The 12,073-nt window shown below is 42.3% G+C and overlaps 1 protein-coding gene across 1 annotated transcript in view; it reads left to right on the forward strand.

Annotated features, from left to right (window-relative positions):
- The first annotated feature begins 2,684 nt into the window (after positions 1-2,684).
- Positions 2,685-12,073, forward strand: part of LOC117677009 (G protein-coupled receptor kinase 5-like) — a 79,951-nt gene continuing 70,562 nt past the window's right edge. The window contains exon 1 of the mRNA XM_034436868.3: positions 2,685-3,543. Within this exon, the coding sequence (XP_034292759.2) occupies positions 3,492-3,543 (52 nt within the window). The 5' untranslated portion in view covers positions 2,685-3,491. The remainder of the gene's footprint in view (positions 3,544-12,073) is intronic.

The raw sequence follows: 12,073 nt of genomic DNA on the forward strand, positions 1-12,073 counted from the left end.
AGCACCCTGAAGAGGCCCTCTCTGTGTGAGCGAACCGGTCGGTGGGAGGCTATTGGCGGCAGAAGGCGGTCTCGCAGTTACCCCGGCCCTAAGCCATGGAGCGCTTTAAAGGTGGTCACCAACACCTTGAAGCGCACCTGGAAGACCACAGGAAGCCAGTGCAGCTCGCGCAGGAGAGGTGTCATATGTGAGCGCCCCGTCGCTCCCATAATCCCCCGCGCGGCCGCATTCTGGACTAACTGTAACCTCAGGGTGCACCCCAAGGGGATGGCAATATTGATGGCAAAGGACCTTTTGGGGTTAGGATAAGAGGGAAATTTCTTTTTACAGGTTTTTACAGCCAAGCAGTGGGCTTGTGGTGTTCTCTGTTTCTCAATTTAGTTTAATTTAGCTGATGTCTAATAGCCTTGAATGCCCTCTGAATGGAACAGCAAAAGATAAATGAATAATATATAATCTGCCAGTGTGGAGTCCTGCCTACTTTTGCCTGTGATAGTTACAAACATACATTCACAAGTTAAAAAAAGAAAGCCCACAGGGGGAAGTCAAGCAGCCTGGGAATCTCTCATTCTGACTTGGTATATATTGAAGCAGTTCCCTGTAGCCACAGACCTCAGGCTGCTATTTTAGCCTATATGCTAGCTATAGGTTTGTTTGTTTCTGTGCCCAACCAAAAGTCAGATAAGCTAAAACAACAATTCTGCCTGCCATGGGACGGAATGTATCCATTTCCCCAAATCCTGGTTTTTGTCTTGCAAATTGTGCATTTCTTCATTAGCTTCATTTACTTCTCTGCTTCTCAGAAGTGTAATGCATTAATTTTCCCTCCTGCCCCCTGGTCATTTCAAATTAGTAGAAAAAAAGAGGGGTGTTCCATTTGTATTACTATCATTGTATTTAAGGGAGTCAACTTAAAAAGATCCTAGTTCAGACTGAAAAAGCTGCTAACTCATTAACCATGGTTTGCCCATTGAATCTGTAACCATCTACTTGTGCTTGTGAACCAGCAAGTTCATAATAGAATCTTGATCGATCCCAGATCTAATAAGTTAGCCTCAACTCATTCCTTACAAATTGGCTTATTGTTCAAGAGCTCACTGGTATCTAACTATAATACCTTGACAGCATTGTAGGAGAGGTGTGTTATGGAAAGCTGGCTGTGGAATTCTGGGAATTGAAGTCCACACAGCTTGAAGTTGCCAAGATTGAGAAACACTGGTCCATGGTGGTGAAAAATCAGGAAGAGCCTGGTAGTACTTTTTCTGATTTAGCAAATTTTGTTAACAAGCACCTGCCTTCATGAGTTGCAGCTCACTTCCTCAGCTGCATAGATTGGCTAGACTTGTTCTTTAGCATATGATGAGAACATCACAAAGAGAAGTAAACCTAGACACACAATCCATGTAACTATATACAGAACGTCTACGGGAATATATGGCAGTGGCCTCATAACACAGTTCAGCTATCCAGCCTCTGGAGTTGTTTCATCAGATTTTCTAAGGAACGGGGAATGCTCATTCCTGACTAGACTTCATACTGGTAGTCCTTGACTTACAACAGTTTATTTAGTGAATGTTCAAAGTTACAAAGGCATTGAAAAAAGTGACATCGTTTTTCACAGTTAAGACCTTTGCAGCCTCCCCATGATCATGGATCAAAATTCAGCTGCTTGGCAAGTGTTTCATATTTATGACTGTTGCTGTATCCCAAGGTCATGTGATCACCTTTTGCAACCGGAGAAGCAAAGTCAACGGGGAAGCCAGATTCACTTAACAATCTATTTTATCAAGTGCAATGATTCACTTAACAACCATGGCAAGAAAGGTTCGTAAAATGGGGCAATACTCACTTTTAACAAATGTCTCACTTTGTTGGGGCTCAATTGTGGTCGTAAATTGAGGACTACCTGTACAGGATTAAACCTATGAGGTTGCTTTCATTGTGTCTCTGGCTTGGGGCTGATGCAGGGTATCATTCATTTGTAGCCACACTAGTGCCAAAGTAGCATTTTCCTCTTTGTTCTGATGTCTGCTAGCAGCCTAAAAGTCTATGACAAATTTTAGGCTTTGCCATTCATTATTTTGGAGAGGAATTGAGACCGACCAAGACTGGAGACAGGATAGGGGTCTCCAACAGGGACTTTAATGCTGTTATTATTTTCTGTTGACTTAATAACAGATACAATTTCAATGCAAGGGTGAAAGGTCCTCAGACTTGAGCAGAGAAAGCATAAATGGGAAGACCCTTCCATGCGCTATTAAAAGTCAGAGTTATGGAGCTTCCTGACACTAGTTTACAGTCCGTTGTAAACTTGAGTGCGTGCCTTTGTGTAGCCATTAGAGCAGGGGTCCCCAACTCCCAGCCCATGGACTGGCAACGGGGCTGCGCAAACAAGCGAAGCCCCGTCTGTAGGCAGCCTGCGAAACCACGGGAAAAAAAAACTCCACAGAACTGGTCCCTGATGCCCAAAAAGTTGGGCGCCGGTCGCTGCATTAGAGAGCCAACCTTTTGCTTGGCTAAACTTTCCAGGGCTTCCCTGCCAAACTACATTTCCCAGCATGCACTGGAGAATCATTTAAAAAAAAAAGGTGGGACCGAGGCGATTGCATAACTCTTTCGAACGTTGACACATCGGAGCCCTCCCTCCTCCCCCCCCCCGCGGGTGGCGACGTCATCACCAACTCGGAGCCCCGCCCTCTTGGAACGTTTTGTAGCCAGTTCGCTCGCTACGGGGCTCTTTCTAGTATCGCTGCTATTTCCTGCTGGGACAGAAGGATTCCAGAGGTCTCGCCTTCGCTTCCCCCGCCACCTCGCTTTCGCTTGCTCTGCGCCGGCGGGGAGAATTTCCTCTTCACTCGCTTCCCCCTTTTGGAAGGACCCCCTGATCGGCATTTCTTGGGCGCGGGGGGGGGGTTGAGAAGAAGCATCGCGCCCCTCAATCCCGCCTGCCCATCTCCCGGCGGCTGAGCTCCAGAGTCTTTTCCTCCTGCCCCCTCCCCGGGCATGCTTGGCTGGGCAGGAGGGTAAGGGGGCTTTCCTTTCTTCAGCGCTGCTGACCCCCTCCGCCCGCCCCAGGCGAGGAGCTTTCACCGGCGCCGGAAAGCCGCGGTTCCGCTGGCGGAGGGGGGGGGACGGGACGAAGGAGCGCCGGTAAGAGGATTTCTCTCTGGTCTGGATTGCATTGCGGCGGTTGTTCCGAAGGTGGGGGAGAGGATCCTGCTTCCCCCTCACGCCCTGCCGGATCTTAGTTTCGATCCACTTGCGGGCAACCGAGAGCCGGCGCTGGGCTGGAAGGGATGTGATACCTTGAGGTCTAGGATGCTGGCGGCCTCATTTTAAAAAGCCGGAGAGAACAGCAGTTTTGCGAAGACGACGGCGAGGAAGCAGCCGCTTCTCCCCTCAAGAACCTTGATTTTCGTGTCCGGTTTGCCCCCCTCTCTTTTTTCCTTCGGGATTGTGCCGCACCGCAGCATCTTCCAAGCTGGAGCGCCATGGAGCTGGAGAACATTGTAGCCAATACAGTTTTACTGAAAGCCAGAGAAGGTAAGAGAGTCGGGGCAGCCGAGGCGAGGCGGCGGCGTGTGAGTTGGTGGCGGGGAGGAGGAAGGGAGGGAGCCGGCGGTGGTTTCCGAAGAGCATCGCGCAAATTTGAGCGGGGGAAAAAGTTGAGCCAGCGCACCGACTTCTGGCCGGCAGAGTCTCTGAATGGAGCTGCGTCCTGCAACTGTGTTAAGGGAGACGAATAATTGATGGAATATTTGCATTTAAAAAAAAGAAAGAAAGAAAGAAAGCCTTGTGTTGGCTGCCCGGGAATTTTTCACAACACTTCAGTCATCTCCTCCCGAGTTTTATTTTCACAACGCTCCTGCAGGGTTGGCTCCTCTTAGGGGTAGAGACTGGTCCATGGTCACCCAGTAAGACTGATGACTTGCATACACATTTCAACCATGATTCTCGCCCTACTTCTCTGCAATCATAAAAGGGCAGCCAAAGGAATAGATCCAGAGATGTGGGCTGGTGGTGGGCTACTGTGGGCCTAGAACTGGTGGTAGAGAGGAGTCGTTTGACTTTGATGAGTTCTGATCAACTTCCTCTTAATCATAATCATGAATACCTTATAAAGTTACTTTGAGAGTTAAATCCAAGGGGATATATGCAGTGCATCTTTTTGAAAATTCCAAATGGAAGTACAGTATGTTAAAGAAACTTAAAGGTAGTTGCTATGTTCTGTAGGTGTTCTGTAAGTGAGATTTTAACTGACTAACAGGTTCTTAAACATACGCACATCCTCTTTAGATTTGCAGGCTTACTTGTCAGAAATGCCCTGGCAAAATGCTACAAAGAAGTCGCTGTGTGGCGAGATGGGCAAAAATAAAATAAAAAAATATAATAAAATATAATAAAATAAAATAAAATAAATAAATAATAAAATAAAATATTAAATTAAATTAAATATGTAAGAGTGTGACTTTAATGATAGCAGTGATGATGCTGTAGCCTTTTTATGAGCCATAAAATCAAACAGCAAGACTTCTATGGTCCTTCCTTCGTTATTTTTTTAAAACCGTTTTAAATTAAGAATGTTGGATCAAATGCCTCTGGGTCTAAATCCCAGTTCATTCATTTATGCACAAAATGCTTAGCCTTTATTTTACCAATGGGAAGGTGGATTGCCTTTTTGGAATAGTGTCAAAAATCAGCAAATTAAAGGCTAGAAAATTAATTGTTCCAATAGGAGAGAATATATGGGTTCCACAGGGTTGACCTGTGGAATCATTGGTATTCTCTGAGTTTTAGCTATTTTCTTGCAGACATTTCATTACATGACTTGCTAACATCATCAGTGCACTGATGTTACCTACCTAGATAATGAAGCATCTGCAAGCAAACCAGCAGGCTCGGAGAGCACCACAAAATAGTGTTCTAAAATGTATTTTTCACTATAAATATCAATTTTATGCTGTTGTCTCGGTTAAGCAGATAAGAATAAAGAAGCCTACAGTATCTTGTCCAGAGCTGAATTCAGTTCCTGTGTGTGGCCAAGATTGAGATGTCACATGTGCTACATTTCCATGGTGTATTGAGATATCTCTGCTTTACGCAGATCGGTAGAGTCATGTTCAACTCTTTCTCAGCGAGTCTGAAAATGCCAAATAAACAGCGGCACGCTTCAGTTCAGTATAGACAAGAATACTCTGTGTGTATCTTCAACGGTGGTTATTAGGGGTGGGAATCTCAGATGCCATTACGTGTCAAGACTGCATTGCCGTTTATGTGAATGAGTAAAGCACAGGGTGGCCTTTAGAAGGGAAAGCCCAGGCCTGTATCTTCAAGGCTCCTGCAGTTGTTTTTCAGCAAGGTCATGAAACTTTAGGGCAAGGAGGGCAGGCCTTTATTGGTGGGGGCACAAAAAGCAGAGAAACCACAGAAAAATATGTGGTATAGGGCAGGGGTGTCCAATTTTGACAACTTTAAGACCTGTGGACTTCGACTCCCAGAATTCCCCTGCCAGCCATGCTGGCTGAGGAATTCTGGGAGTCGAAGTCCGCAGGTCTTAAAGTTGCCAAACAGGGCTTATCATTTATCATTATCAAGCTGTAATTCAGAGGTACTCTGGCAAGATGCTACAAAGGCAGATATACAGGTAGTCCTCAACTTATGATCACAATTGAGCCCAAAACTTATTTTGCTAAGTGAGACAGTTAAATGAGTTTTGCCCCATTTTACGATCTTTCTGGTCATAGTTGTTAAATGAATCACTGCAGTTAAGTTAGTAACATGGTGTTAAGTGAATCTGTCTCCCCCATTGACCTTGCTTGTCAGAAGGTCGCAAAAGGTGATCACATGACCCCGGGACACCGCCACCGTCATAAATATGAACCAGTTGCTGAGCATCTGAATTTTGATCATGTAACCATGAGGATGCTAACAATGGTTGTGAGTGTGAAAAACAGTCATAAGTCAATTTTTTCAGTGCCATTTGAACAGTCAGTAAATGAATGGTTGTAAGTTGAGGACTACCAATATTGGGTGCTGCTTTGCTATAATTTGCTGTAAACATTACCTTACTGGATAAGTGGATGGGGCAGTTAGATTTTCTCAAGAGAAATAAGGAACTCCTTAGCTCAATTTCTGGTCCTACAAGAGGGTAAGAAAATATTTCTTGAGAGGTTTGAATGAACAGCACAGGAAGACACAATTCAGTGATGAAAAGCTGTTGTCCTCACATGCCCTTTTCTTTTGTTAAAAAAAAATGCACATACACAGTTGCTGAATTCCTAAGCCCTTTGTAATTGTATAAATGTTGTAAGTCAGCCTGGGAATGATGCGTTTTGTTGAGTGGTTGCAGCCCTTCAGAACTAGAGCTGTTTTTCCCACTCCTTTCATTAGAAAGCCATAATGTCATCCATATGTTGATCAGAATCAGAATATAGCTGGAAGGGATCTTGGAGGTCTTCTAGTCCAGCCCCCTGCTCAAGCAGGAGATCCTATACCATTTCAGACAAGTGACCGTCCAGTCTCTTCTTAAAAACCTCTAGTGATAAAGCACCCACAATGTCTGAAAGCAAGCTGTTCCACTGGCTAATTGTCCTCACTGTTAGGAAGTTTCTCCTTAATTCCAGGTTGTTTTTCTCCTTGATTAGTTTCCATCCATTGTTGTTTATCTCACCCTCTGGTGCTTTGGAAAATAAATTGGCCTGCTCTTCTTTGTGGCAGCCTCTCAAATACTGGAAGACTGGTATCATGTCCCCCCTAGTCCTTCTTTTCTCTAGACTAGCCAAACCCAAATACTGCAATTGTTTTTCAAACAGTTGTAGTCTCCAGGCCTTTGATCATCTTAGCTGCTCTTCTTTGCACTTTTTCCAAAGTCTCAACATCTTTTTCGTAATGTGGTGACCAAAACTAGATGCAGTATTCCAGGTGTGGTCTTACTAAGGCTTTATAAAGTGGCACTAATACTTCATGTGATTCTGATTCTATACCTCTGTTTAGAAAGATAGAAAAAAGTAACAGTTCTAGCCGACCCCAGAATTTAAGGCTCCATAGGGGGAAACTTTGATTTTTTTAACCCTCTTGTAACTAGGCTGTATACAGGTAGTCCTATGGCTACAGTTGAAACCAGAATTCCTGTTGCTAAGCAAGGCAACAGGGAGGCGGTAACTCAGTGGCTAAGATGCTGAGCTTGTCGATTGAAAGGTCGGCAGTTCAGCGGTTCGAATCCCTAGTGCCGAGTAATGGGAGGAGCTCCCGTTACTTGTCCCAGCTTCTGCCAACCTAGCAGTTTGAAAGCACGTAAAAAATGCAAGTAGAAAAATAGGGACCACCTTTGGTGGGAAGGTAACAGTGTTCTGTGCGCCTTTGGCATTTAGTCATTTATTTATTTATTAGTCATATTTCTATTCCGCCCACATGACCATGGAGACGTCTTCGGACAGCGCTGTCTCTTCGGCTTTGAAATGGAGATGAGCACTGCCCCCTAGAGTCGGGAACGACTAGCACATATGTGCAAAGGGAACCTTTACCTTTAAGCAAGGCAATTTTTCAGTGAGTCACACCTGACTTTACAACTTTTTTTTTCAATAGTTATTAAGTGAATCATTGCCATTGTGAAATGAATCTGGCTTCCCCCGTTGACTTAGTTTGTCACAAGGCTGAGTAGTCTACAAATGGCGATCATATGAACCCAGGATGCTGCAATTGTCATAAATATGCTGCCTTTGCCAATCAGCCAAATTTTGATGATTTGAATGTGGGCATGCCACGACGATTGTAAGTGGAGGGATCGGGTATACCTCACTTTTTTCACAACTTTTGTTAGCATCAAAAAGTCCCTAAACAAATGGTCGCGAGTCGAGGACTACCTGTAATTCTATTTCCAAAAGATGACTGAAAAGTGAAACTACATCAAAGCAATTTTACCAGAAAAAAGCAAGGTCTTGTTAGAAAAGCACATTTCCTCTGTTTTAGTTCAGTGATGAACAACTTTGATAACCAGCATCATGAGCAACATTTGGGACAGAGAAGAGATGCTGTGCAGATTTGATTGTTTGTTTAACTCCCATCCCCCTTGGACTTTGTGGCTGTTCTTCTTAAATATGTTAAGCTTCTTTTAGGAATATTTGCGTGATTCTTGCCTCCAAATAGAAGAATCCCTGGAGGCATATTTGATCTTGGGTTTCAGGTTGCTTACCTCTGTTCTTCTTCAGCCCTGGCAGATTTTCAGGTGGAAATTGCCCTCCATTTAGAATTTAAATCTGAAATTTTCTTCATATAAGTGATGTAAGTGCTCCTTTTTGTGAACGTGCTTCATTTTGTGGCACTAGTGTGTGTTCCAGAATCTTAATCCATGTTCCTTAATCAGACAAGTGGATTCTATTGTTTTGTGGATGTTTCAAGGCTTAGTGAGTTTTTTTTACAGCAGAAATCTCTGTGCTTAAAACAGCATTCGCACTACATGTCTGCAGGATGCATGCTCTTTCCAGCATGTCTGTTAGCATTTAAAACAATGAAGCTGTTTGTCTGAATATACATTAGCACACTGTGTACACTTTAAAATGTCTCAGAATAAAATGGATGAAGAGAACAAAGATTACAAAATGTGCAATTCCATAACTTAAAGTCCTAGCTGGTTACAATCATCCTCAATTTTCCCCAGCAATTTTTAGACAGGCTAGAAAGGAAGAATCTCTATTATGCATATTAGATAGACATGGGGAGAAAGTCAGAATTTTTTCATTTGTTGAACAAGCCAAATTAGCAATGTTTTGGGATTGTTGTGGATTGGTTTTCCATCTATTTTTAGCCGCTGTTTTGCACTTCTATAAATTTGCAGGGGCTTGGGCAGAAGACAGAAGCAAATTGTAAACCATCATTTCTAATACAGCTGTATGAACAGGCCAGGCTAAATCAAGCCATGATCTTCAATCCATAGGTTTAAATTGTGGCTTGTGGCCTAAAAGTTTCAGTGAACCCTAATTAGATGAAACAAATCCTAGTTTAGTGTTATGTGCATGAAGGACATGATTAGCTTTGTCTGGCTGAAACTAGCCTCCTCAAAGAGGCAAGAAAAGTTAGAATAAGTTGGGGAGTCTAAGCTGTTGTTTCTGATAGCCATTGTTGACTAGGGAATTCTACAAGTTGAAGTCAAGATATCTGGAAGACGTCCATTTTGGTCTAGACCAAAGTTCTCCAGTGATGTCTTCTAGATTTTCAGATTAGGATTTCCACTAGCTCCAGACAACATGATCATTAGCAATAAAAGTTATAACCCAGGTCATCAGGGAGAGGGGAGAGAAACGATTTTTGCTGTATGTAGACTTTTCCTAATGTACTGCCATGATCTTAAGCCAAGCTTAAGAGTTATGTTGCCTCAGGGATGGTGGTTCCATCTTGTTTGGTCTTAGCCTAAGTTCAGATGTGTGTAATTTAAGAAAGCTGTTGTAGTATAGTGGATAATGTTGGATTTTGTCCAGGAAAAATCAAATTCAGATTACCAGTGCAGGATCCATTCTGGGTCGGTCACCAGGACCAGAGGGTTTTTTTGTCTGACAAGCTTTCAGATTCGTGCTGGAGCCCATCCTCAGGGAACTCCTCTCTGTGACACAGAAAATTCCCTGAGGATGGGCTCCAGCACGAATCCAAAATCTCAGAAGGCAAATAAACCTCTGGTCCCAGTAACCAACCCAGATTGGATGCTGCAACGTTATCCTAGGGCACATATATTTGCCTTCATTCATCAGATTACCACTGAATAATGACTATATCTGGGTGACACTAAGCTATCTCTCAAGTTATCTTGCTTCAGAGGCATCTTGCAAGGATAATTGAGGAGGGCGGATATACCAGACCTTGTATAAATTCCTAATCACTTAAATGGTGGAGGGAAATATGAAAACTTTAAGACAGCATTTCTTGACACAGTGAAAAGAGCCTTGGTGGTACAGGGGTTTAAGGCACCCTGTTATTAAGCTGGTTATTAAGACCAGCTGCCTGCAATTACTGCAGGGTTCGAATCTCGCCAAGGCTCAAGGTTGACTCAGCCTTCCATCCTTTCTAAGGTAGGTGAAATGAGGACCCAGTTTGTGGGGGCAATAAGCTGACTTTGTATAAATATACAAAAGGATGAAGGCTATTGCTGAGCACATTGTAAGCCGCCCTGAGTCTTCGGAGAAGGGCGGCATATAAATCAAATTAAAAAAAAAAAATTTGCCTAAGCAAATGGAAACTAACTTTTTTACAAAAAAATCTAGAAGGTATAAGCGTTCCTAATGAGAACCATGCACTGCTGGAACTGAACATGGAATTCTTTGAAAGCTTTTTCTGGATGGGTTTTAAAACTATTGGGGAATTTAGTGAATTATTTTAGGTTGATGTTTCTATTACAATTCTAAGCACAAAAGGCATTTTTTTTCTTAATCTTTTCAATTGCCAGCAAGTTTTCTTCTCTCGCAAAAAAAGCATCGGTTTTTCTACCTCAGTCTGAAGTTGCTTTAGAATCTCCTAAAATGTGTCTTCTCTGTGATTCTTTCCAGCCTCTTTGCATTTTCCTCTGTTGCTTCCCTTTTGTCTCTTATGCATGCCAAAGCTCTTTTGAGCAACTAAAATCCAAAGCAGCCCTACAATCTGGGGCGTTTTAGAGCTTGTTGGCTGTATCCTAAAAGAAATTGCATTTTGTTTGCTTGATTCAAAACAGTACATAGTGCATTTATTTAGTTAGATTATAAGAAAAAAGAAACAAAAGTTAGAAAACTGAGAGAAAGAATGAAAAAAGTGTAAAGAAAAGGGGGGGCAAGGATCTCTGTTTTTTTTCAGTGCAGTAAAATACCAAAAAAAAAAAAAAAAAAAATTGCAACCTCAACCTTTTGCTTTATGTTTCATAGCATTTTAATCACTTCTATAACAGAATCATTTGAATCATCAAAATCTAAAAACAGTTTCATTTTTTTCAGTTTCAAGCAAAAAGTCCAGACGTTTCCAGGTAGAAACAAAACTAGATAAATTCTTTAATTGATCTCTGCTAATTCCATCATTTTTATCATCCAGGCTTCCATTGTGGGAAAGAATGTGTCTTTCCATCTTTGTGTATTTAAGAATCTGACTGCTGTCAACATATATAGTAACTAAGTTCCAAATTTTCTTTCAAGCTCTTTGTCAGTTTGATCCTTTTTTCTAAGGCAGATTTTCAGATTTGCCATTTGCTTGTTGCATCAATGTAGCCTGGATTGTCGTCTTGCAATGCTCCATTAATCAGTTAATTGGTCAGTTAATTGATCAAAGGCCTTTATGCAGAAGTTTAAAAAAACAGTAATAAAATGAATATAATTTTCCTGACTCGAGCTGATTTTAACAAGTGATTTCTTATAATGAAATGTAAAATGTGCAGCTGGGATGCCCATTTTAAAACTCCAATCTCTCTCTTTCCTTATTTGGGGGAAACTGTGCAGGATGCTAAATATCCGGATTAATAAAAAGGGGATAATTTTGCAATGTAACATGAAGGTAAATATGTCGTCAGTTCTTGGTTAACTCTTGGTAACTGCATCTGTCTGAGTTGTGGAAGTGATTTGCCATACCCTTTTTCAAGGTAGTTCTTTTCAATCTCTTCACCTAGCTAACATCCCTAAAATTCTCAGTTTATCTGAGTATTATCCAACCCTGACTGAACTAATCCTGTTTAGAAGATCAAGATCAGCCAAGAAGGGCTAGTTGCTGCTAAAACAACAGAAACATCAAAAGATCTGTCTAAAAAACAAATTATAGATCAGTAAACTAAAGTTTGTTCGCTTCGGAAGTGAAGGATTTAGAAATCCACTTACAGAGCCATAGTGACACTACGGTAGAGAAATTGTGTTTTTCACTAAAACCAGGAAGTCCACCACCTAGACCTGACAACAAATTTCAGGTAGTCCTTGACTTACAACCATTCGTTTAGTGACCATTCAGAATTACAATGGCACTGAAAAAGGTGACTTACAACTGGTCTAGGCCCTTCCAACTCTCGCAACATCCCCACAGACACGTGATCTGAACTTAGATGCTTGGCCACTGGCGTGTGTTTATGATGGTTGCTGTG

Source organism: Pantherophis guttatus, chromosome 9 (genome assembly GCF_059756535.1).
Source record: "Pantherophis guttatus breed Tessera chromosome 9, ASM5975653v1, whole genome shotgun sequence".
Classification (NCBI taxonomy): Eukaryota; Metazoa; Chordata; class Lepidosauria; order Squamata; family Colubridae; genus Pantherophis; species Pantherophis guttatus.